Genomic DNA, 26242 nt, shown 5'->3' on the forward strand with positions numbered 1-26242 from the left:
ACATCTGCCACACGCTCGGCTGAGCAGACACAGACACGGCGACGCCTGCTGGGGCTGCCTGAGGCGCAGAGGAAGGTCGTCCTGACTTCTCCATGCTCAGCTGGCCTCCACGGTCCTCCCCACCTGCTCGCCCTCCCTCCCGCCCTCACCTCTGCACCTCCCCAGACCCTGCTCACCCTCTGCTCCCCAGCTCTGGGGCCTTTCCTGTAGCTGCCGACCCTCCCTGCTCTCCTGCACTCGGGCCCCGGGGCCCAGGCACCCTAACAGGCCTAAGCAGAGAGGCCACCAGCTGTCCTCACGCTCGCCACCTGCCTCAACGCATACGCCATGCCCGGCCTCCCCTCCCCTCTGCCTCCCAGCACCCTTTTAAACCGACCCACACTTGCAAACGTTAATTTTAAAACGAGCGTGCTTTGGAAGCAGTCCAGCCGTTCCTCTAGAGGCGGAACGCAGTCATCACCCGACCCGGCCATCCGGCTCCTGGGGGTTCGCCCAAGAGAACGGAGAACACGGGCCCACGAGAACAGCCTGTTCACAGAGATCCCAACAGCACCATCGCCACAGCCAACAGGTGCAAACCACGCAAGTACCCCCAAACGGGGTCTGTCCACACAAGGGACTGCGATCCGGCCATACCGAGGAAGAAGCAGGACCCCCGCTACCACGTGGACGGATCCCGAGAGCCAGAGGCCGACTGAGAGAAGCCAGACGCGACGGGCCACGCGCTGTGAGGGGAGCCGCTGATAGGAACCATCCAGAAGGCGAGAATCCACAGACAGAAGAGAGGCAGGCGGAGGCCAGGGGCTGGGGGCGGAACGAGGAGTGACACTGAAGGGCACGGGGCTTCTTTCTGGGGTGCCGGAGAAGCTCTGGAGTTCAATGGCAGGGATGCCTGCACACCTCTGTGGACAGATTAACATCCACTCCCCCGTACGCTGGGTGGCCAGATTGTATAGTCGGTGAAAGATGGAAATAAAGAATGTACTATACGCTAGCCATGAAACCAAGAGTTTGACTAACTGTACTGTTTCCACGAACGACGAAATGCCGTATTTGACGGGTGTACAGAAATACAAAACTACTACAAGACGCAAGTATTAAAGTTAAAAAGGAACATTTCCTTATAACACATATAAAGCGAAGTCTTGGCCAGGGAACTAGGGCCTTCCCCTTGGGCCCGGGCCCTGCCTCGGTTTCCCCACAGCTCCTCGCCCAGGGAGGGACCAGTCACCTTAGAGAGCAGGGCAGCAGGGACTGCCCCTCACACGCTCTCAGCAAGCCCCCATTTGGGGCACACCCAGAGACCCGGACTCTTCCTTCCTGAGTGTCCCACTGAGGGAGGCAGGAGCTCGGTTCACGGGAGGCCTCCTGATGCCCACCTGCCCACTTGCTGCAAGAGACCAGCTTCCAAGAGCAAGGGCCTGGGTGCAAGTCCTTGACCAGCCTCAGCAACTGGAACCCTGAAAGGAGCAGGACTCCCAGCTTCCCTCGTTCCAGCCCCCACAGCGGGTGAGCGCTGCCTCCAGGAGCCCTCCTCAGGGGCGGCCCTGCCTCTATGCTCTTTCCTTTGTTTTCTTGGAAGACAGTAGCTTTTATTTTCCTCTCTGGAGTCCCCGGGGGGGAGAGGGGAGGGGCTCTCGGAGCCTGGCACCAGGCATGTGACCCAGGAGGAGAGGGGAAGCTGGCAAGGCGGCTGGGAGCGGTTCAGGGCTCAGGCTCCCAGTTCAAAGCCCACCTTCAGCTATAGGACAGAACCACTGTGCCTCGGTTTCCCCATCTGTAAAATGGGCATGAGAACAGCCACCCCTGCCCTCCCAGGACAGTTCTGTGGGTGGAACAAGGGGCAGCACAGGAAGCACGGACAGCAGCACCTGGGACTGAGCGGGTCAGGTGATCTTCGCATCACTGTGGGTTTTCTTCCCATGCTGGAGGGCCAGGGCTAGGGGAGAGGGATGGGCAATGGAGGACTGGAGACGCCCTGGGTCTGGACACCCTCTCTGCTAAGCACCTCCCGGCTTCCCTATGATCATCAGGCTCCGATCATCCTCGCTGCCATGCATGGGGCTGGCTGGTTATGAACCGTGTCTGCTAAGACATGGTTCTGTTGCTTCCTGTGAGGCCAGGTCCCTGCCCACCTGTCACCTCCTCTCCTGCCCTCTCCCTCGTTCTGCTCTGCCACAGGCCTCTTTGCCTTCCACTGAACATTAGCTCATACTGCCACAGGGCCTTTGCACCGGTTGCTCCTCCCACATCTCCCACTATAGGTTCTGATGACCCTCCCATGCCACCTCCTCCGAGAGGCCTCCCTGACTGCCCCATGCATGGCCCCTGCCCGGCGCCCCTAATCTTCCCATCACCCAGTTATCAATGTTCCCACTGGGATCCCAATGGGATCAGGGCTCATCTGTTCTGCTCCCAGCATCCCTCGCACGTAGAAGGGCCCCTGGCAAACACCGGTGCCCAGTCAATCATTTACGGAATAAAGAAATAAAAGGGAAAGTGCTGCTGGGGTTCTTTCAGAATTTCCGGGGCACAGGGGAACCCATACTCCAGCCCACTCTCGGAGCAAACCTCCAGTGTTCCTAAAGCAGCTCCGCAGGCAGCTAACCATTCACGGAGCACCTAGCATGTGTGGGCCTGGCCCCAGACTGCAGTTTATGCTGTGACGTCCATTATGCTCACGGGAAGCCTGAAAGTGGGGACCCCACACCCATCTCAGAGAAAACAGAGGCCCAGGGAAAGGGGCTTTCTTGGGTCTCGACCCCGCCAGAAAGTGCCCAGGCACCCTCTCAGGAAACTGGGACAGAGGAGGCCAGGCGAGCTCAAGGCTTAGCCATCAAAGCCACCATCTCTGGTTGTCAGCCAAGAAAACTCCCAAGCAGAGCTGCCTGGCAGAAGGTGATGGAGAGTCAAAGCAGAATACGATTTCTCTCTCCAAAGGTTGTCCGGCAGGGGCTGGAACGAGATGCACCCTGGGCCCGTCCAGGGACGCCCAGCTCACCACACCGGGGCTGCCCAGTGGGAAGGAGGGTGGTGGGCGGCCGGCCAGGCCCCGGGGTCGTACAGGGGCCCACCCGTCCCGCCAGCCCTTCCGGGAGGCCCTGGCTGCCAGGGCCTGCTCTGACGCATCTTGCCTGCGCGGCTGTGGCTGGGGGGGAGAGGGGGTGGCAGGCGGCCAGCCAGGAAGAGGTCAGCAAGCTGGCCCATGTCCAGCCTGGCTCCGAGGGCGGGGGACCAGCCTCGGTCACACAGGGCGTGACAGACCAGGTGTCCTGACTCCCAGCCCAGGGCCGCTGCTCCCCAGGGATCGAATGCTGGACGTTCAGGCAGGAAGAGTGGATAGAGCCAGCTCCAGCTGGGGGAGGGAAGGACACGTCCCTGGGTGGGGCTGTTGGGGGAGAGAGGGAGGCTGTAAGTAGCCTTTGGAGCTTCAGGCCTGGCCGGAGGGATCCCGGGGGCTAGCGGGGCTCAGCTCAGCCTTCCCCGGTCCCCAGTCTTGGGCAGAGGCCATGTGAACCCAGGAGGCTGCTTATCAGCATGGTTGCCCCATGAGCTCAGCGCTCTTCCCGCTAGGAGCAGGGTGGGGAGCCGCCCGCCCTGACCCCGTTCCCCAGGCACAAAGAGTGAGCAGAGCAGCCAATCCGTGGCCGGGGGCCCTTCCCGGAGGATCGGGCCCCCATGCGTACTGTTCCCAAAGGCAAGGAGCTCAGGAGCCCCCGAGCCCTCAGAAGCCTGTGGTCGGGCCTTTGCTGGTCACGGAGCTACCCAGCAGGCTACCTTCCGACACAACGGGATGAGGCTCCTGCCAGCAGGGGCGCCCAGGGAACCCCAGACACACAAAACACGGCTCACTTCCTTTTGTGGAGGAAGACCCAAAGAGCTCTGGATGAATCCAACTTTCACATGAAATGTTTTAGAACTTGCCATTTTAACATGCCCCAAGGTGAATCACGGGGCAGAGGAAAGGCTCTGAGTGAACTCTGCTATTTGAAAGTCAGATTTTCCTCCCTCTCACTCTGCCCAGAACTTTTCCGAGACAGGAGAGGAGAGACAACAGACCGCACTGTTTTTAGTCATAATAAAAACGACCCGCCTGCCTCACTAGAAAACATTCCTCCAGCGTCCAGATGTGGGTGGGAGCGGGTCTCTGCACCTCTGCCCTCAGTCAGCCCCAACTCAGGGGCATAAGCTTTGGTTCTGGCCAGGGGTTTCAGGGTCCTCAACCGTCAGTCAAAATCCAAGGCTCCAGGGGCTCGGGTAGGAGGTGGGGTTGGGCACCTCACCCCAGGAGCAAAGACAATGGTAAGAAAGGGAGGAACACAGCTCAGAGATGGGGGCACCCAAATAGGACAGCACGGGGGTCCCCCCAGGCCAGCCCCGAGAGCAGCCTCAACGGCTCAGTCAACTTGTGCCAGGACGGTGGCCTCCAAGTTCCAGCTCCTGGACCCTTGGCGGAGGGGACACGAGTCCCCAGGGGTCTCAGCAGTGTGTTACACAAGCAGCCACGGGCAGGCCCACACCACTGTCTGCAGGGACACGGCAGCTATCTCCCGGTGCCTCTCTGACCCCCAATGACGTCCCCGCGTTGGCGGCCAGCTGCTTTCTGAGCCCGAGTCACACCCAGCTGAGCGGGGCACTCCCCTGAGGACGGACTGCAGCCCCGACCTAGCCCGGCCTGCTCACTCTCAGCGGCTACAGGACTCCGCTTGAATCACACAGGCTGTCTCCCGCCCCCGGGCCTTGGCACCTGCTGTTCCTGCCTTGTTAAGGATAGAACTGTGCCCCCCACTGCCCCCCGAGCCCTCGAATGTGCTCAAGCCCAAACAGCCAGGGACCCATGAATGTGACCTAATTTGGAAACGGGCTCTTTACAGACGTGATCAAGTTAAGATGGGATCATCAGGGTGGAGCCGAATCCAGTGGTGGAGTCCTCATGAGAAAAAGAACTCTGGGCTCGGGGTCACACAGGAAAACGCCATGTGAAGACGGAGGAGTAAGAGCCTTCGGGGAGGGGGGGCAGGGACCCGGCCACACCCGCACACCTGCAGCCACCTGGTCTGGGGGGCTTCGTGCCACGGCCCCAGGGAGCCAACCCCGCTGCCTGGCACGCGCCCCTTCCGGACCGGTCCGCCGGCTGCGCCCTTCCACGTCCAGCCACACTCCAAGGGTCGGTGCCCAGTCGGCTGCTGCGCCGCAGCCCCGGTGCCGGCTGCAGAGGACGAAGCTGCCACCCGCTCCGTCCACTCACCTGTTCTTGTCGCCTCCCTCGGGCTCGTCCACCTCGTCTGCACTGCAGGTGGCACTGGAGTCGCTGTCCTGGGGAGCTGCCGCACCCTTGGCCGTGGGAGCTTTGACCCCGGGGCCGCTGCCCTCCTTCTTCTCCACCTTGAGGGCCCCCTCGGGCGCGGCCTCGGCACTGGCCTCGGCGCCCCCCTTGCCCTTGTCGGGCCCCTCCTCCGCGGCCTCCTCTTTGCACTCGCTCTTGACGGGCTCCGTGGGGGGCACCTCGCCGGGCTCTTCTGTCTTGCCCACGTCCACAGCCAGCTCTTGGGCCGCAGGGGGCTTCTGCTCCTCCTCCACCACCGCCAGGGTGGCCGCAGCATCGTCCTCCTCCTTCTCCTCCTTGGGGACCACAGGAGGGGGTGCAGTGGGCGACACAGGTGCTGGCGGGGGCGTGGGCGGGCGGGCGGCTTCGGGGGCCGGGGTGGGCTCGGGGGCGGTCAGCGCGTCCTCTGGCGGAGGGGTGGGTGGCTCAGGGGGTGGCACGTCGGGGCCCGGGCCGGGCGGGGGCTTGGGCCCGTTCTGCCCCGTGTCCTTGGCGGCCTCGGTGCGGGGGGAGGGGATGCTCTCGGTGTCAGAGCTGTTGTTGACTGCGGCTGTGAGGGGGAGAGAGGGGCAGGGTGAGTGGTGCCGGGGGGCTCAGGCATAGACCTGGACCTGCCCATCCCAGCTCCAGGGCCCAAATTCAGGATGCCCTGAGTGGCCCCACAGCCGGACACCCCAACGGCCCTGAGGCTCCCATACACATGGGCAGCCGGCCCCTCCCGGTCCTAGGGCCCTGCCCTCCCCCCGCCACCTGCTCCCCATGCTGGTGCCCAGCCACCTCACTGACTTCCAGCCCCTGGGGTCACGGGCACCCCTATGTGGCCAGGGCCGAGGGCTCTCATCTAAGCTCCAGAGCTGGCTGTGCCCAAGCCAGAAGCCCAGCCACGGAAACACAGGTTCCCTTTGGGCCTTGCTCTCCCCATCTGCAGAGTGGGCAAGCAGATCCTGGCTCACAGGGGGAGTAAGCCAGGGTGTCAGCGAACTCTGAACAGCCCGAGGGGAAAGCGTCCCGTCTCCCGGCATCCCCTGCCGGAGGCCCACACGGCCCCGCACCTGGCAGGTGCACAGCGAAGTAGTAACCAAGTGACTGAACGTGCGTCCGGATGAAGGGTGAGGGCAGCTAGCCTCCCACCTGGCTCTTCAGCCTCAAAAACACTCCTGTCACTTCTCTGGGTCTCAATTTCCCCCATTTTGTGTAAAGTGGGGACAAAGTGAAAAGCCCTGCACTTGCTGTTGGGAAATCAAACAAGGTGCAAGTCACAGATGAGAACACTGGTGAAAATCAACAGAACGGTGAAGCCGAGTGTACAGATCTGCAAGCGCAAGTCAGGGAACAGCATGGGGAACAGACACCACACAGGGAAGGTGGACAGAGGCAGCAGCAGCACAAATGTTGGCACTCACAGAGGCATGCTCACGGAAGTGGGCCCCTCGCTGAGGACAGGTGCCCTCAGGATGCCCCTGATCCCAGCACAGCCCTACCCAAACCTCCCCCACCACCGCCGCCAGGCCAGCCGGCCACACTCGTACCTGGGCCACTGCATTCCCCTCTGGGCACCTCGCTCCCAGAGGTGTGTAAGGCTGGAAGGAAGCGAGAGAAGGATTAGAAGCAAGGCAGCAGGAATAGCAGGTGGCAGAGAGGAGGTGGCCAAGGGGGCGAGCAACAGGGGGACCTGTGGCCCTCATCTCGGAGCGACGTGCCCTTTCCCTTCAGACCCATGGGTGACCTGCAGCGGCCTTGGCCAGCAACAGGGTGGTACAGGGTGAAGAGCCAGTCCTGCCCACTCCTGGGTGTCCTTGGACAAGTCACTGGCCTTCTTTGGACCTAGTTCCCAGGACGGAGGTGGGGATGCAGACCTCAGAGGTGGGCAGGGCGGAAGGAGCAGCCTTTGTGGCCCTGGACCCCATCCCACCGCTCAGCCCCAGAGCCAGGTGGGCAGGGAGCCGCCATGGCCCTGGACAAAGGCCCCCTTCGGCCTCAGCTGCCCAGGGTTCATCTCTGCCTGGATGCAGCAAGACACTTGCTGCCCGCCCCCTGGAGGGGTCTGCTGTACTGCTGGGGCTGGCTGGGCTTTCTAGAAGGTTCCATGAGGGCGACCTCAGGCCCTAACCCGGAACCTCTCTGACCTCCCCCTTCCTGGTCACGAGGCACAGAATTACACAGCAAAAGCTGGCTGGACCGGCCAACTCCAACTCCACCAGTTACGTGACACCCTGTGAGAGTAGTTCTCCTCTCTCTGGGCCTCGGTTTTCCAAAACTCATCCATGTGATGGGAGTATCACCCTGTACCTTTGTGCAGGATTTTCTAGCCCACTGCACAGGACCCATTCAGAGCCATCAGGTGGTCACAGAGCCTCAGCTCTGCCAGACCAGCCCTCCCCCTCCCTCTCCCCCACCCGGCACAGAACGTCCCTCCACCACCCCCACTGTGGGATGTGAGCCCTACAAGTGACGGGGAGTTCACTACCACACAGTTCTCTTACTGGGCAGTGTCTGTTCTGGTCTTAATGCTGAGCCGAAGTCTGGCTTCCCTCTTCTCCCACCAAGGCTGCATCCTATCCACAGAAAGAGCTGGGAGAGTATTTAAAGAGGGGGGGACTGGGTTTCTGCTTCCTTCTCTTTTTCTGGCTATAAATTCAGGACCCAGAAAACAAGGGCAGAGGGATTTGTGGTGCTCACTCGGACACTGGCCAGGCCTCTCCCCAACTTGGATTAGAGAGACCCAGAGCAGCAAGGGGGCCAGACTCTATCCCCAGCTTGAGGCAAGAGCAACCACATGGCCCAATTCTCTGTTCTAAACCAGGAAGTGAGGTTCAGGCCCGAGAAGGCACTGGATGCTGGCAGGGCTTGAATTTATTTGCAGGGCTGGTTTGAAGAGCCAGGAGGGGACTCCCTCCTTTCTTTACCATGTTGGCAGAAGCTTGGGAGTTTGAATGCAGAGGCAGGCAGACGGGGGGAAAAGGAAGGCACCCTAGGCAGGGGCAGGAGGAAAGAGGGTTCTGTTCGCCTGGAACACGAGGGCCCAAATGGGGCAGCCCTGGGTAGGAAGGGAACAGGGGAGGCACAGGTGTTCAGCTAAGTTAGGGGTTGGGGTCTTTGGGGACATGGTGCCATGGGGGACAGGTACAGACCCATGTAATTTATCACCCAAATTGGAGCATTCGGGAGTAATATCATCATCGCCACCATCACCATTGTCACCACCACCATCACTACCACCATCACCACCAACACCATCATCATCACCATCATCACCATCATCATCATCACCATTATCACCATCATCACCATCACCATCACCACCATCACCACAACCATCACCATCATCACCACCGACACCATCACCACCATCACCACAACTACCATCATCACCATCATCACCACCATCACCACCAACATCATCACCAACACCATCACCAACACCATCATCACCAACACCATCGTCACCACCATCGTCACCACCACTGCCATCACCACCACCGCCAGCAACACCATCCCCGCCAACCCCGCCACCATCACCACCATCACCACCATCACCACCGATACCATCTCCATCACCAGCACCACGCTCCCCCTCCAAGGCAGTTCAGGCCTCTTTCCAGGAGGACCCAGACATTCCCGGGGCAGGTCAGTTCCTGTCCCTCACCTTCTGCCTCCTCCGCCATCTCCTCCTCGTTCCCGCTCGCGCCCGATGCCTCCATCTCCTCATCCTCCACCACCGGCGGGAAGGCAGCCTCCTCACTGGCGGCGGCTGGGGTTTTCTTCTTCTTCCTCCGTGCATTCCTCTCCTTCTCCTAGGGCACAGGGACAGCAGCAGTCACAGCCTGGGCCTGGGCTGTCAGCCCGGGGACTCCCTGTGCCCGGGGCCTCGTCACAGGTGCAGTGGACGGTGATCCCAGCCGAGTGGCCATGAGGCGATCTTCCCCCCTCACGCCCCACCGGCCAAGCGTGCCAGGGGCTATTTTTACTGAGGCCTTTATCCCTCCTTCGAGTCCCAGATGCGTGTATGGCACAGCCTGGCCGGTCAGTTGCCCTGACATCCTTCTGGGACAGGCGAGGAAGGGCTGTTTCTGCCTACGGGACCCCTGTGACTGGTCCAGCCCCTCTGACGACCCCAGGCAGAGCAGTGACCAGATGTCCCGGAGGACACTGTGCCAGGCGCAGTCACTACGTGGGGAGCCAATGAAGGAGGGAAACTTCCTTGCATGTCACCTCTGCCTCTCACTGAGCCCTGGCAGACAGGACTGGCTGGGGAACCTCATCATTTCACTCCTCCAGTCCTTCCAGGACACCTCCTGCACGCCAGGACAGCCTCGGGGCTGAGGACACACAATGAATGAGGCAGACAAGGTCCCTGCCCACAGAGGTCTTCTAGTCGGGACCAACAAACAACATATCACTTAATTAGAGACTCAGAGGTGGGGACATGAGCAAGATCAAAACAGACAGAGCGGGGGTTAGATGGACACGGAAGGCTTCTCGGAGGAGGTGACCTCTGAGCCGAGTAGGAGCACAGAGAGAGAGAACCGGCCAGGTGAAGCCCTGGAGGTTGGTGGTCCAGGTAGAGGGAAGTACGAGTACAGACCCCCGAGGTGGGGCCCAGCTCAGTGTGCGCAAGGAGCAGAAAGAAGGCTCCCACAGCGGAGACTTGCACGGCCCTCCACAGGGCACCCTGGTCCCCGGAAACCCGGCTCCTTCACTCACGGGGCCAGATGCCCATCCCCCAGCTTGGGTGCAAGCTTCTCCCTCCTGGTTGGCAACTACTGTCTTTGCCCCTCCCTGGGCGGGATGCTGAGGTTTGGAGCACATCTGCCGGCTACTAACTGGCTGACCGAGGGGGCGGCCTCTGAGGCTCAAACACACAGTTGGCAGAGTTGGGGTACATGTGATGGCGGAGTGCTAGGGTCTCAAGGCAACCAGGGACTCCCAGAGGCAGTGGACTGGCTCCCCAAGAGGGGATGACCCGCCCCGATGCAGCTGCTGGGACAGGAGGGTCCCAGCCCGAGCCCTTCAGGATCTCCAAGGCAGGAAGTAGAACCTGTGGCGACTTCAGACACGCCAAGAGCCTCAGTGAAGCCCCTCGCACGGGCCCAGGGATGGTCCTCCCAGAATCCGTGACCACCCAAAACTCAGAATGTGACCTCATTTGGAAATGAGCTCTTTGCAAAAGTAATTAGTTCAGATGAGGTCATAGGAGATTAGGGCGGACCCTGAGTCCAGTACGACTGGTGTCCTTATAAGAAGAGGGGGAATCCGGACGCAGAGGCACCCAGAAGCACATAGGGAGTAATGTGTCCAGCAGCCAAGGAACATCCAGCACGACCGGCCGCCCTCAGCAGCTAGAGGAGCAAGGCAGGCTTCTCCCTGGAGCCTCCGGAGGGAGCAGGGCCCTATAGACACCTCCATTTCAGATTTTTGCTTCCAGATTGTGAGAGAATGCTTTTCTATTGTTTTCAGTCACCTAGTTTGTGGTCCTTTGGTACAGGAAACAGGAAACTAACGCACCTCCCCTCCACCAATCCCCTGGCCCCTTGGAGAAAGCCCCCGACCCAAAACTCTCGGGGCAAATGGCCTGCATGCTCCAGGCGCTGGCAGGGTCGGCCTGCCCCAGGCCCTCACTATGGCTGGGCTGGGAACAGGCCTCAGGGGGTCCCCAAGCCCCAGCCCCAGCCTGGGAGTGGGATCACTTCCTGTCCTGCCTTCTTCCCGAGCAAATGGGGGTCCTCTGAGCGTAGCCACTCAGAAAGCAGGGAGGAAAAGGAAAACGTCCGTTTGCCCGTTAGTCACGGTTTCCGTCACCAACAGGCCTGGGCCATAGCCCCACCCTGCCGAATGTCCCCTGGCCACTGTGGGAACGCCCAGCTCTGCCATGGCCCCCACCCCCCCACCCCCCCCACCCCTGCCTCCAGGGGCTGGCCCGGCCCTGCCCCAAACCCCAAGCTTCTCCCAGAGGCCCAGCTGGAGCCCACGAGGCGCGAGAAAGTTGTGTGGCGTGTGGGTTCTGTGGGTGCGGCTGAGGGATCCCCCTTCTTCCCCAATCTATTTTTAGCAGACAGGGACTCACTCCTGTGCTTGGGCTGGGTGAGGCAGGCGAGATCTGCCGCTGGGGCGGGGGCGGGGCAGCGGTTGGGTGGGACTCCACAGTGCTGGGAGCCTGGCAGGGAACCTGGGCTCCTGGGGGTCTGGCCGGAATGTGCATCTTCTGGGGACTCAAGGCCAAGCCGGGCAAGTATGATGTCAACACTCGAATCCCAACATGGGGTCTGAGAGGCTGGGACTTTCTGAGTGTCTGAGGAATTACACCGAATCCTTCCACATGTGGCCCTGTACCCCCAGAATCGGGAGGGGTGTGCGGAACAGGAGATGCTGGCAAGACAGGTATGATTGCAGCTGCTGTTTATTAAGTACTTAGTATGTGCCCGGGTGTTTTCCTGGATTGAGGCAACGGAGACACACTGCTGCTCTATAAGCCAGAATACGCTGCCCCTGCTTCAAACCTTCCAGGGGCTCCCTGAAACTCTTGATAGAAAACCCCAATCGTCCCCCCTCCATACAGCCCTGCATGGTCTAGATCTGGACCTCACCCACCTCTCCAAAATGTTTGTCCACCTCTGCCCTCTTCGGTCATCCTGCTACAAACACACTGGCCTCCTTGTGCAAACATGCTTACAGGGCCCTTGGCCACAGGGCCTTTGCACTGGTCATTCCTCTGCCTTGATCTCCTTCTTGTAGACACTAGTGTGACTCACTTTCTCACCTCAATCTGGACTTCGTTCAGACCCCACCTCCTCAGAAAGATCTTCCCTATTACTCTGTCAAAATCAGCTAATCCTTTGCCCTCCCATCAATCACTCTCTACTATATCCCTCACGTTATCACCTTCAGACCAGAATGTTCATCTGTCCCTTGCACAGGAATCAGCCCCTGAAGGGCCAGCACCCTTGTTCTCTGCTTTGTCCCCAGCCTACCTGAAACAGGGCCTGTCACCTACAGTGCAGGTGCTCTGTAACAGTTTCTTTAAAGATTTTACTTACTTATTTATTTGACAGACAGAAATCATAGGCAGGCAGAGAGGCAGACAGAGAGAGAGGGGAAAGCAGGCTCCGTGCTGAGCAGAAAGCCCGACGTGGGACTCGATCCCAGGACCCTGGGATCATGACCCGAGCTGAAGGCAGAGGCCTTAACCCACTGAGCCACCCAAATGCCCTGTAACAGTTTCTTTAGATGAATGAACTTGATAGACAAAGACACTGGCTCAGAGAGGCAAAGACGCTTTCCCGAGATCACACAGCTCATGAGTCGAGTAGCTCACATTTGAATGCAGGTCAGGTTTAAGCACTTTGTTGTCCAGATCGTGTCCCCCTCCAGGCCTATGCAGCCTTGGACAGAGGAGACAACAGAAGGAAACAAGGCAAAGCAAGGCCTGGGCTGAGACAGACAGAGACAGAGAAACACGGAAGCTGAGCCCCAGGGCCTGGATTCACAGATGGGAGAAAAGGGTAACCTTCGGCCATAAGGGGGGGGGGGGGGAGGAAAACCTCGGAGAAGTCACTAATGCCAAATGTTACATAAGTCTGGGACATGTGCGTCTGCCCACCCAATCCTGCTTCCTGCTGACGTCGCCCCATGGTCTTGCTCAGGCCAGGCCTGGTGTAAAGCAAAAGGGGACGCCCACTGACCCTCTGCTTCCTCGGCTCCTTCCTGCACTGGACAAGGGTGACATGTCTTTCTGAGCTCCAGACGGGGCCTGGCCAATGGCCTGAGGAGGCTGACCCCGCTTCAGGATTCATAAGGACCTAGAGCTTCCTCCTGGAGACCAGAGAGGGCCGGGGAGGGGTGGGAGGCAGAGGTCATGGAGTTCAGTAGCATCTTGTGAGGCCTACTTGCATACTCCAGTGACGGGGAACTCACCCCCGCAGCTTGGGTGGCCAGTTGGGATGGATGGACTCAGACTGAGCCCAACTTCCCGTGAGGGTCCCTGTTATGTGTTCACTGTGCTTCCTCCGTCGCTCCTTCAAGGTCAGCTGGGAACAAGAACCAGCCCCACGCTCCCAAACTGCCTTTTCTCACCAGAACACGTGGTCAGCAAGGTTCACCCTCTGTAGGCCCCAGAACACGGCCTGCTGGCCCCGTCTCCTGGTCCAACATACTTGGTCCACAGCTCTCCCAGCAAGACCATGCTCTGCTGAGTCCTGTGTGAGCCACGTCTAGAGGAGGGCAGGCCCACGAAGGGATGCTCCACAGACCTGGGTTCAAGTCCGCCCCCCCAACCCGTGGTCTCCTGGCCTCATCACCCACCAGTACTCAGGGTCAGGTGACAGGAAGGCCGACCTCCTCCATCAGCTACCGCTACCCCTCTCTTAGACCAGCACAGGCCACCTGGAGCCCAGCGTTGGCAGGCGGCTTCCCGCCGTCCACTCCAGGAATGCCCAGCTTCTCCGCCCAGCAGGAACAGCCCACGCACACTGCCCGCCAGGCGCACGGCAGGCACTCAAGAGAGGCTTACTGAGTGCACAGCAAGGACAAGGCCTGGCCCCGGGCGCGGCCCCCACCTTACAAAGGACTCCTCTGCTCCCCACAAGCCTGACCGTGGGTCCTAGCCTTACCTTCACTTTATAGAGGACACTGAGCCCGAGTGGGGAGGCTGTGTTCCCGTGGGCGCCATTGGCGCCCTCTAGCTCAGAGCCCGGCTGTCTGCCATCCTGCTAGGCTGCCCTTCAGATGAAAGACACTAACTGACCCAATCAATCCATCCGTCGACCAGTCAATCACTCAGCCAGTCGAGGAGTGGCGGCACTCCGTATAAAGCACATATCCCAGGCACGCGAGATCCCAGCCCCTGGGAATCTGGCAGCCACGAGAGCCACCAAAGCCATAGCTCTCAGCTGCAGGGTGTTCACAACGCGCCAGGTCCTGTTCCAGGCCCTTCCATCCACCCACTCAGGTGAGTGTCCTGACAGCCCTCCAAGGGGGCCCCTAGTACTGTCCCCACTGCAGAGCTGGGAAAATGGCACACAGAGAGGGCAAGCCACTTGCCCGTGGTCACACAGCTAGTAAGCAGCAAGACCTGGATTAGACTCCGGATCTCTTGGGCCAGAGTCCCCGCAACGGCTGCTCCTGTACACAGCCTCTGAGAGAACACCTCCCACGCCCCCGAGAAAAAAAGGGGGTGAGTGGCTTTGAGACAAAATTCCACCACTGCTGCTCCCAGCACCACCAGTGGGAGCAGACAGGGCGGCCACTGTTCGCACAGCACTCCCCTGGGGCAAGCATGCAGCTTCCCAAAAGTGGAAACTCATTCAGTCCTCACCAGGGGTCTCAGGGTAAAGGCCACTATTCCCCCACTTCACAGATGGGGAACTGAGGCTTGCGGGGGGGGAGGGGGATAAAGCTGCCACCCATGGGGCACACAGGTGCCCCATGATCAAGCTGGGACTTGACTCCCCTCTCACCCCTGAGCCTGCGCTGCACCATGCACCAGGGGTCTCTGGCCCTCCTACCCGCGCTCTCAAGTCCCGGGGTCCCAGGGGTCACAGCAGGACGGTGCCAGGAGGGAGTCTGGGAGGGCAGGCCTGTAACCCAACCACCTGGGCTATGGCCAGGTTTGCATCCATGCTGGGAGGGGCTGGGGGAGGAGGAGGGAAAAGCGGGGAGGAAGAGGAGGAGAGGGAGCAGGAAGACCTCCTCCCATGCCTGTGCCTGGGCCCGCTGGGGACCACCCTCCCCCCACATTAATTCCTAGCTGGTGTCCACAGAGGCTGCCTCCGTCCCAGCCCGCGGCCCCTCCCAGCTGCTGCTCTGCGGGATTTCAACAGGCCTTAAAGACAGGTGCTCTGTACTCCAGACCTCCCTGCGTCTTCCTCCTGGTGGAAACCAGAGTCCTAGAAAATCTAGGAAAAAAGGAGAGCTCCTGGGGCACCAGGGAGCACTGCCAGATGCTAAAGGAGCACTAGGGACCATCTGAACAGCACGCAGGGAAGGCAAAGGTGGTCTGGCCTCACCAGACACGACTGGGAACAGGAGACAGATAAGAGCTCAACCCAAAACTGAGGGTCGGCCTCAGCACTGCCCACAGGAGCATGACACGGTGTCTCCTGGCCTCGAACAGCCCACCGCTGCTTAGACACTCGATTCAGTAAGATCCCGCCCCGGGTGGCCGGGGACAGTGCACTTAAAATCTGCGCGGCGCTCGAGCACAGTTCAAGCGGGGCGAGTCTGCCCCCGCCTGCCGGCCACGCTGCGTGCCTCAGCGGTGTGTGTACCCCCATGGGCTTCGTGGGGACAGCAATTCAGCCCTGCCTCCCAGGACAGGCTGCACGTGCTCTATACCCAGCAGCAGGCAGCCTGATCTGGGGGAGGGGACAGCAATGCAGCCTGGTGACCAAAGCATGGGTCCCTGGGTCATACAGGTGTGGGTTCAAACCCCAAGTCCGCTGCTGATGAGCCTGACTGAGCCTCGGTTTCCCCAGATCTGTAACGGTGACAGTGCATGGTAGGGGCACGGAGTCAGGGACGGAGGAACAGAAGGGGGCAGGGAAAGAAAGGAGGAGGGGAGAGGAGGAAGGGAAGAGGCTGTCCCCAAACGGCCCTCCCTTCACAGTATCAGCCATGAAGGAAGCGGTTCTCTCCACAGAGACCACTTATAATCTCAGCGAGCCCTCCTGGCTCCTCTGGAGGCCAGAGGGCAGTAGGAGGCGCCAGGAGGCCAGAGCCAGGCCTGCTGCTCCCTGACCAGTCCTTCCTTCCCCGAGGCAGCCCTAAGACCGTGAGGTCAAATGGTGGTGGGGGGGTTTGGAGGGAAGACACTCACTTAGGGTTCATCTGCCCCTGGACCTTTGTTCCAGTGCACTGACAGCCACAGGCCTCGCTGAGGCGGGGCCCGGCCCACCATGCTACTTCCCGCACACACCCAGGAGAGCAAGGGAGCCGAGGTGGGACACTGGGAGGGTGAGCCTGGTACTCGGGGCCGTCCCAGTGCCCAGGAGGGGATTATGGCACAGACGGACTGCAGCCAGGCCACGGACACTGCGCTGGTGGAGCACCTGCTCCTGGCCCAGAGCGCCCAGGGCATAGCCCCCACACGAGGCCTGGACCGGCAGGACGGCGTGTGTGTGTGTATGTGTGTGTCCGGGGCTGGGGGCAGGACGCTCACCATCTTCAGCTTGTGCTGCTGCAGGATCTCATCCAGGTTCTGCCTCTTCTTGTAGTTGAAGTAGAAGTTCTTACACTGAGACACGGTCTTGGAGCCCACCATCCGAGCGATGGCCGACCAGTTCCGGCCGTGTTCCAGAAGACCTGCGGAGGGAGGGGAGCCGGTGACAGGAGGCACGGGCCTGTGCCCACGGCCTGGAGCCCCAGGTTGAAAATGCTCTGAATCCAGGCACAAGGCTCCCGGCTCCAGAAGCAGACGGGGGCGGGGGGTGGGGGGGGAGAGTGCTGGGGGCGAGGGGGGCACAGGGGCCTAGCCACCACCCCTCCCCACCCAGGCTACAGGGGCAAAAGGCCCTGGCTCCAGGAACCCGCAGGGGCACCTGCGGCGAGCACCCCCACCAAGGCCACGGTCGAGGATTCCAGGGGCGAGGGGCTGAGGTCTGGGGCTTGGACCCCGCCCAGGCCCCCACCTCTCTCGCCTCCCCGGGCTGTCATGACCTAGCACTGACACTCCCTCACAGCTGCAGAGGAGGCCTCGGGCCTCGGGAGACAGGGCTGTTTTCCGGCCGGACCGGGCCAGGGCCAGAGAAAAGGAAGGAACGTGTGAGCGGGGAGGGAGGGTGGGGTCGGGGTGGGCGTGAGCTGGAGCCCGGAGCCTCTTCACCCAGGTTAACTGGGTACCTCTGGGGCCTGAGGCCGTCACGGGCTTGGGGCCCATAGGGCTGATTCAAGGGACAGGAGTAGACTTGCCCCCCCAAACACAGCCCCCTCCCCCATCGCTAAGAGTGTCTCACAGCCTCGCCGATCCCTGCTATGGGAAGAAATCCCTAGGAACTGGCAGACTCCACGTCAAACCCACCTAGGTTGGAGAAAGTTCTCTCCAGACCCACAAACTCAGGCCAGAGCTATACCCCCACCCCCACTCCACACCCCATTCTAGCTCCAATGCCGTGAACCCGGGGCGCCGCGGAAACGCAGTCCCCCGCACGCAGAAGCTGCACCTGGGAAGCCCGGCCCCAGGTCTCAGTCCCTCTGCCCACGGAGCTCCCGGCACACACGGGCACGCCACACACGTCTCTCTGTACCCCATGTGGCCAGGTCAGCCGGAGCGGGCAGGGCCGGCCACTTCCTAGGGGCTGCCGGAGGGACAGGAGGCAGGCTCCCGACCCCTGAGGGCTGTGGGGCAGGACGGGGCCCCCGCAAGGGCAGCAGGCACAAAACCTGAGTCACGCTGCTGGGAACACAGCAGCCTCTGAGCCCCAGAGCTAGACTATCACGGCAGACGAAAGATTTCCCATAACGAAGTTTGAGGCCATTTTCCCTGAATCAAATCAAGCTGCAAGCAGGAGGGCTCTGATTGGGATTTTGCAGGGGTGCGGGAGCCCGAGGGCCTGACAGTCTGCGTGCTGGCATCCTCCGTCATTCATTTGCTCGTCCACCCACCCGCCCACCCACCCACCCTCACACGTGCCACCGGCGCGCTGCATACGAGGCTCTCGTGAAAACAGAACTACAACAGGCGCAACACGGGCAAGCCGCCACAGCCGGCGGCCGAGGGACCTGGAGTTTGCAGAACCCCTGAGACAAGGTTCCGTCTCGTCCTGGCTGCCCAGGACTGCTCTCCCATCACCAGCGCGGGGAGGGGAGGGGGCGTGGGGGGGTGGGGGGGACGGGCTCAAGGGGCCACAGACATTCGTGAGCTCATGGGGACAGACCAAGGGCAGAGTGGGAGAGGGGACCCAGGTTTTCCGCTCTCCTGCCTCCAGGCCCCACGGGGTGGAAGCAGTCCGACAGGGACAGGCCACCTGCTCCCCCGCGGAGGCTACGGGGCCACGTGGCACCACAGCGGGCTCCTCAGGGTTCCTCAAGGACAGGCGCGCAGGGGCGGGCTGGGGCTTGGGATCAAGTGTCACCCAGCCCCCTGACCTTTCCCTCCGCCTGCGCCAGCAGCAGCTGCCACTTCCACAGAACCTGGCGGAGGACGACGGGACGCGAGTTTATTTATATTTCCCCAGCCGGGGCCAAGGGAGCCCAGGCAAACACGTCGGGCCGGAACCCTGGGCGGGAGAGGGCGGGTTTCCCATCTGGGCCTGATGGGGGGGGTAGGAAGAGCAGGGAGGACCCGGGGGTGGGGGGTGGCTGGACCCCAGAGAGGCTGACATTTCCAAACTCAACACATAAATAAGGAGGTGGTTTGGAGGCTGGCGGGGACCTCAGGGTCCTAATGAACTCCACTTGTGGCAGCAGCAACCGCGGGAGTTGACGAGGGTGACCGGGTCACCCAGCCCTTCCCAAAACGGAGCAGTGACTCCAGGAGGAGCCCTGGACAGGGGAGTCCAGAAGCCCTGCCTGGGAAGAGCTGTGTGGTATCAGCCGCCCACTCTGTTCTCTGAGCCTCGGTTTCCTGACAGCTACATGAGAGGCTGGGGTGAGTGTCCTCATGTCGCTGGCCAGGGGCCCCTTCTGGTTCCTGTTCCCTAGGCTGAGGGTGCTGGGCACAGGGACAAGCATTTCAGACCTCACCGAGCCTTGCAGACCACCTAAACTCGACCCAGCTGAAAGCCCTCCAGCCCCCATCCGGCTAGAGGGAGCACCTCTGAGCATGCACCAGCCAAGACCCACCCCCCCCAGCCTACCCCAAGCAGACCGAGGTCCTGCCCTCCCTCCCCTGACAGCCCCAGCCTGACAGCCAGAAAGGCGTGGGGGAGGGGGGGAAGGGGTCCCAAGGGAAGGGGTGGGGATGGGGTCCCACGGGCACAGAACTCCTGCGTCCCCTGCCTGCTGGCCACAGCCAGGTCCCTGTCACCGGTACCCAACGCCACCCCAAGCCCCTCCTGGGGCCTCACTCACATCCTCTCATCTGCGTCTCCCCCTCGGCCAAGTTTTCCGGAAACATACGGCTTGGAGGATGCTCCAGGGAGTGGAGCTGGGAGCCGCGGGCTGGGAGGCAGGAGGCTGGGCGGCCGCGGTGCCGGCTCCGCGAGGCTTGTGGCTGGAGCAGGCTTGTGGCTGGCGTCTGCTCCCGCTCAGCTCTGCCTCACATCCTTCTGTCCAACGGCGGCGGCGGCGGTGGCGGCGGCAGCAGGAGGGAGGGAGGGAGGGAGGGAGGGAGGGGAGAGGAGGGAAGGGGAGGGGGAGGGGAAGGGAGGGGAGGGGAGGGCGGGCGGAGGCCGGCTCAAGAAGGGCGGGGAAGCGGCTCTGCACCGCCAGCCCCTGGTGGCCCAGGGCTCCTACCGCCTGCTCCCCCGGGCGCTGCCAGTCCTAACACCGCCCCCCCCCCCAACCAGGGCGTGAGAGGTGCCCTTCGCCGATGGGGGCGGGCAGCGGGAACTTGTCAGTTGTGTGCTCCTGCCCAGTGCCAGGCGTCACCAGGGTGCACCGAGTCCGAGGCTCCTCCAGGCACGAGTGCACCCTGAACAGAGCTCAGCAAAGGGTGCTGGCCGGGAGCCCCCGGTCCCCAACACCCGCGCTGGGCGGAATCCAAAGAGCCCAGCCTGACGGGGCAGCGGAGCCCTGAGCCGCCTGAGCGCCTGGGCTGGCTCTTCCTGCTGCCTGACCCAGCGAGACGCGTCGTCAGGGCTGAATGTGACCTCCAGACGGAGGCTCTCGGGAGCGGGCGGGCGGGGGAGCGTGGCAGAAGCCCAGGTTCAGAAGGGGCGGGCCAACTTGGCACTGGCTTCCCCCTCCCTCTCTCCCCATCCGTGGCGGTGGCGGCGTCAGCAGCAGCGGTAAGAACAGATGAGGGTTCAGAAAAACAGAGCTTCTCCACCCCAGCAGACGGGGAGCAAACAGCTTCTTCCGCTGTCTTTCCCCGCTGCCGCTTCCACCTGCGGTCCGCCCCCACCCGGCCCGATGCTGCCGGGCCCTCCGCGGGACACTCTGGAGGTCTGGGGCCCGCAGGAAGGGGCCCGAGCGCTCCTTCCAGCACCCGCGGGGCTACGGATGGGCCAGGCTGGCTTCACATTCCCAGAAGCAGCTCAGGACTTGAGTGCAAAGGAGACCTCCAGCCACTGAGGGCTGGAGGCCCCACACGGTTCGTTCTCTGCTGCCCAAGGGTCTCGGAGCGGGGGGGGGGGGGACAGCAGCCTCTTTCCTCCCTCTCCGAGATACCCCTGACAACCAGAGCCGCCCGCCCCCATCAACAGCTGCGAGACCTGTCACAGGCAGTTTGAAAGTTAATGGGCTTGAACTTTGGAGCCAGATCCAGGTCATGACCGATTTCTCCAACTCCGGGGTCACCGACCTGCTTGTCCCTTTAGCCCTCAGCCTTTACGTCCTGCCCACGGAAATCCAAGGAACGACAGGCCTCCCTGACCCACCTGTGCGCCCAGCCCTCGTCCTGGGATCCCAACCGTGTCAGGGACCCAGGACTTCCTGCCTGAGTCCCTTGATCCACACCCTGCAGGGAGGAGGCCCGAGTGAGCTTTTAGAGCACCGGTGACAACCCATGCCTCTCGGGATAAAATCCAGAGGCTTCCGTGTGTCTGTGAGGCCCTGCAGAAGCAGCCCCCCCCCCAGCCTGCTCCCCATTTCTCCCCTTGCTCACCCACCCGCCGGGACCTTTTAGGTCCAGCCCTTGAGCGTGACCCAGGACAGTTAACACCAGCTGCTTTCCTCTACCTGCATGGCTTTTTCACAAATCTGCCTCTGTCCTCCCTCAGCTCAAGGGACACCTCCTCAGAGAAGCCTTCCCTGACCAGCTTCTCTAAAGCCATCCCCCAGCCACCCTGCCATCGCGAGGCTTTGTTGCCCGCGGAGCCTTCTGAAATTAGCTCTTTGCTCCACGGCTCACGGACTGTCACGTCTCTGCACCCGTAACTGCCTGGCATGCAGAAGGCACTTGGCGACTGAACAAAGTTCTGGATTCCCCCAAGTGTTTGGGTCTGGGGAGCTCCCCTGGGTGTCCCATGGCACCCGTGCCACCTCTCTGAGGTCCCCAGGAAGGAGCTACTGAGAGGAGGGGGCTGAATAGGGCAGGGAGCCCTAGACCCCCACCAGACGAGGATGGAGGCAGGGCCCACCAAAGTTCCACGCCTGTGCCCAGAGGGCAGATTCTCCCGAGGTCCCCTGCGGTCTGGATTCCCCGACCCCACTTCTAATTTCTAAGGAAAGAGTTTCGTTCTGAAGAGTCAGGAGGCAGGAACTAGGAAGTGAAATTGACCGAGACAGGAAGTCGAGCCAGGAGGTCTGAGTCACATACTCGAGCTGAAGGAGACAGAGGAGCAGTGCGTGGCTGCAGGGGTGCAGCAGGAGGGGCATCTCAGCACCATGGCCTGGGGCGGGGGGGGGGTGTCTCCGTCTGGCCGCTGACTGCTCTGGCCACCCTCAGAGGACGCTTCCCAGGCACCGTGCAGGGGCTTGCGACTAATTGTTCTTATGGGAGCAGTGACTCAGCCCCCAGAGAGGCCTCTGTCCCTGGCCTGTCCCTGGCCCAGCTCCCTCTTGAGGTCCCTGCTACAGGCAGCTCTCTCCCCACTGAGGGTCTGCAAACCCGACCAACAGCTCACCCCCAGCTCACGCCTGTGCCCAGAGGGCAGATTCTCAGATAACGGGGGTGGGGGGTGGTGGTAGCACCTGGCGGGGGGTGGGGGGGTGGGGGGGCAGACCACCATCCATCTTATCCCGGGGATGCCACGGCTGCTCTCTCTGGAAAACCAGCACCTCCTTCCAGGAAACACAGTGACTCCCCTACCCCCGCCAACCCCTTCCAACCCTGAGGCTTTCTGTTCTCTCCATGAAGAGCACAGTCTCCCTCCAAGAGGGACACATCCCCACCCCTCCTGCCAGCTGCCATTTTCCAAAAGAAACTCCAGTTTGCGAAACAAAACTTTCTGCCCAAAACACTGTCGAAGGAGAGGGGGAAAAAAATCCAGCGGGCTTAGTCCTGAGTCACGGCACTTCCTTCTTCCAGAAACCCCAAACCCTGGGTGGGTTGGACACGGACTCAGCCATTCAGCTGGCAACCCGGCTGGGCACCGACTCTTGTGTCAGAGCTTCCAAAACTCCGGCCAGTCCCGAAATCCCGTCAGGATCCTGGCTAGACAACTTCGTGCCTGAACTTTGACTTACCTGCCTTTTCCTTTCCATTTATGCTTTTAAAAACAAGCCCCAGTTTCAGCAATTAAAGCCACACATCCTCGATGGGACGTCAAACGGCCACCTCTCCCCCAACACACGATCCAGTAGACATTTTCGATGAAAAGAAGTCACCTATGTGTGACCTCACGTCGCCTTGCCCACCTCTCTGGGAAAATGCCACGTGACCCGCTCAGCATCAGGTTTTCCTACAGAGCAGACCTCGGGCTCTGGGGCCGAGCGGCTCTGCGCTGTCCGCGGTGCACGCGCCGGCTCATCGCTCCGGACCTCGGCGCTCTCCTCTGCAAAGCGCAGTGTGCTTGTGCGTGTGCCCATGCGTGCAGGTACCCGTGTGCATCCACCCTCGTGGAACACTCGCCTGGTGCACTAGTTCACGTGAAGTGCTTCAACCAGCGAGCCCTGCCCCGCGACAACACTCCGCACCCTCGGCCAGGTGCCGCTCTCCGAGGGTCGGCAGCCGACGCGCCCGCTTTTCTCCTGAGAGTGAAGAGGGCTGGTGGGTGCCTCACTGGAGCTTCAAGGGGGCTGACAAGGGACCACAGCGGGGTCGGGAGCCCGCCCCTGAGGCTGGTCGCCTCCTTCGTCCTGAGGTCATGCAGGAACTTGACTTTCTCCTGCGCACATGCCGAAGCATCCAGGACAGGGAGGCAAAGTGCCCGAGATTCGACCCCTGCCCTGCAGCCCACGGGTGGCAGTGGCTCCCCATCCGCATCCGCCCCGTCCCTTCCAACGACCCTGAATGCCGCCGACTGTCCCTCCGGACGACCCCTGGTGCCGCCCCCATCCCCACATCAGCCTCCCTCGGGCACCTGCTCTGAGGGCGGGCCCTGTCCCCTTCTGGGCCCTCGCTGACCCCGGCACCAGAGGTGGCCCCGCACACGTGAGCCCCGCCGGCGCACGAAGCACCGCGCCGACAGCCCGTCCCCAGCCTCTGCCAGTGCATGTGCCGTGGGCCGGGCAGCGCGCTCTGGCCGCTCCTCGTCCACACCGCCCGCCGTAGGGGCAGCAGGAGGCTCGAGCGATGGATGCGTGTGTGGGGAGGGCCCGCTCTTCCGAGCTCCGGGGCTGGGGCTCACGCCTCCCCTCCCTGAACCTCAGACTCTTCATCCGTAAAAACTAATTAAAGCAGCCAGTGTGCACAACAAGCACTTCGAAGGTGCAAAGCAATTAGTGGTTTCTCCTTCACTCCCCGTGAAAGTGGCGGGGGGTGTGCGTGGGGGGCAAGGGCTGCAGGCGCAGGGTTACTGCGAGAGAGAGAGCGAGAGCGAGAGCGAGAGAGAGAGAGAGAGAGAGACTGCGCTGGGGTCAGCCTCAGAGCTACCCAGCCCGGGAGGCTTGCCCAGGCCGCCTCCGTGCAGGGCCGCTCACCGAGCCTCTCTCCCCACACCAGGCGGGCCACTTGGGGCCAGGGAGGGGCTGGCAGCATGGAGCCAAACCTGCACCTCTTCCTGGTCTGGAACAGTGTGACCAGGGGCTACCCCGCCCCCTCCACAGCGGGCACCCTGCCCACCGGAGAAGAGATGCTGGGGACCCAGACGAGCTGCCAGCAGAGCCCCAGGCCTCCCGCGCAGCTGGGTCAAGACTCCGAGCCAGGCCAGGCTGACCTTTCCCAGGGGAACTAGAGCCTCACATCCCAGCCCAGTGCCTGGCCTGCCCCTCCTGCCCAGCATGGCGCAGAGCCTGAGGGCGGGCAGCCAGCTCCCTGGAGCTGCCCGGTTCCTGGGGAGGCTGCTTCCTGCACATGCTCAGTCCCTACTTGGTGCGAGCCCCAGGGCAGGCAGCCCTGGCTCCGTGCGTCCAAGAAGAGAAGGTGCCCACCTGCCCACCCAGAATGCTGCAGCTGTTGTGCCCCCCTCCTACCCACTCCCCACGCTCTGGGCCCAACAGCCAGACTCCATCCCACAGCTGGTAAGGCCAGGATCTCAAGAGCCTCTCCATCCCTCCCCTCTCTTCCCCCTCACTGCGTGTTTCGACATCTTCTGACTTTGTCACACTGCCCCTGCCATGAGGCCTTCGCACATGCTGTTTCTGCTGCTGGGATGTCCTTCCCTCCCTCCTTATTTGATCTTTTAAAAAGACTTTTCTCTATTTATTTAGAGAGAGTGAGTGATCGCGCAGGAGAGCACACAGGAGCAGGGGGAGGGGCCCCGGGAGAGGGAGAGAGAGAATCTCAAGCAAACGCTGTGCTGAGTGCGGAGCCCCACGCCCACGACCCTGAGATCAGGACCTGAGTCAAAATCAAGAGTCGGACGCTTAACTGACGGAGCCACCCGCGTCCCCCTCATTATCTGATTAATAGTAGCCCGACCCACGGACTAACTCATTCAAACCTCAGAGCGGGGGCGCCTGGGTGGCTCAGTGGGTTAAGCCACTGCCTTCGGCTCAGGTCATGATCTCAGGGTCCTGGGATCGAGTCCCGCATCGGGCTCTCTGCTCAGCAGGGAGCCTGCTTCCTCCTCCTCTCTCTCTCTGCCTGCCTCTCTGCCTATTTGTGATCTCTCTCTGTCAAATAAATAATAAAAAATCTTTTAAAAAAAAAAAAACCTCAGAGCGGCCCCAGTCCCACTCTGTAACCACAGTATCTGGGTTCAAACCCCAGCACCACCAATTAAGAGCTGTGTGACCTGGGACAGCTCACCTAACCTCTCTGAGCCTTGGTTTCCAAATCTGAATAGAAGGAACGAAGACCAGCACCTGCCTTGTATCCAGGAACACTGAGAAGTACCGAGCAGTGTCCCTCACTATCGTTTGGGCTCTGGGTGCCAGCCCAGGGGCTCCGATCTCGGGGAACCCTCTCGGTCCTTGTGGAACCTCCGCCAAGGAGGTACTCACCTCCCCTGCTTCTCCAGCTGTGCACAAGGAGCCAAGGCCCGAGAGGAGCACACCCTTGCTCAGGGTCGCACCCCCGCAAGGGCCAGAGCAGGGCCTGAACTCAGCACGAAAGGCTCCGGACAGTCTGTATTGAACTGTGGGCCTACCGCTTCTGAGCGCCGACTGTATACTAAGAACTGTACATTTACAGTCTGTGCCCCGCCTTATAATGCCCCCGGGAGATGGCGTCCCAGCCACATGCTAGAGTCGGGGCGGAAGGAGGCCAGGAGAGGGACGGGCCAGGCCAAGGTCACACGGCTGGGGGATGGAGGACAGTCACAAATGGTGACGGGGACCTCAATATGCCTGATACACCCCTGGGTTTTGCTTTGTTTTTCACGGAATCCCAGTGTCGGCTACACTGGGCTGAACTGGGCTGCCTCCAAATTTCAGGTCCCTGCCACCTCTACACATGACCTGACTGGGGAAAAGACTCTTCGGAGACAAAGTCACATTGAAGTGAGATCCTCTTGGGTTAGTAAGGGTGTTTGTAAAGAAAAGGGAAACAGCCTCACAAAGACAGAGGCAGAGATGGGAGCTGTGGGCCTACAAGCCAAGGAACGCCAGGGACGGAGGCAGATGTCAGAGGCTGGACAGGCAAGACAGGTTCCCTCCCTACAGTCAGAGGGAGCACAGCCCTGCCCACACCCTGACTTTGGACCTCTGGCCTCCAGAGCCAGGAGAGAGCTCCCTGCTGGTCTAGGGCCCCCTGTCTGGGTGTTGTTAGGACAAGTTCCTAACAACAAGTTCCTCCCACACAGCGGGAGATAGTCTAATTCCCGCCAGACCCAAGAGGAA

General features: G+C 61.6%; 1 protein-coding gene across 9 annotated transcripts in view; it reads right to left on the bottom strand.

Annotated features, from left to right (window-relative positions):
- Window positions 1-26242, bottom strand: part of NCOR2 (nuclear receptor corepressor 2) — a 207698-nt gene that overhangs the window by 35110 nt on the left and 146346 nt on the right. For 6 of the 9 annotated variants that reach the window (XM_044243522.1, XM_044243523.1, XM_044243521.1 and 3 more), the window contains exons 19-22: window positions 16479-16621; window positions 8973-9120; window positions 6856-6906; window positions 5249-5876 (exon numbers count right to left, since the gene is read on the bottom strand). In XM_044243522.1, coding sequence (XP_044099457.1) covers window positions 5249-5876; window positions 6856-6906; window positions 8973-9120; window positions 16479-16621 — 970 coding nt within the window. The remainder of the gene's footprint in view (window positions 1-5248; window positions 5877-6855; window positions 6907-8972; window positions 9121-16478; window positions 16622-26242) is intronic. The other 3 variants (XM_044243527.1, XM_044243526.1, XM_044243524.1) reach the window with 1 other exon arrangement.

Source organism: Neovison vison, chromosome 3 (genome assembly GCF_020171115.1).
Source record: "Neovison vison isolate M4711 chromosome 3, ASM_NN_V1, whole genome shotgun sequence".
NCBI classification, from domain to species: domain Eukaryota; kingdom Metazoa; phylum Chordata; class Mammalia; order Carnivora; family Mustelidae; genus Neogale; species Neogale vison.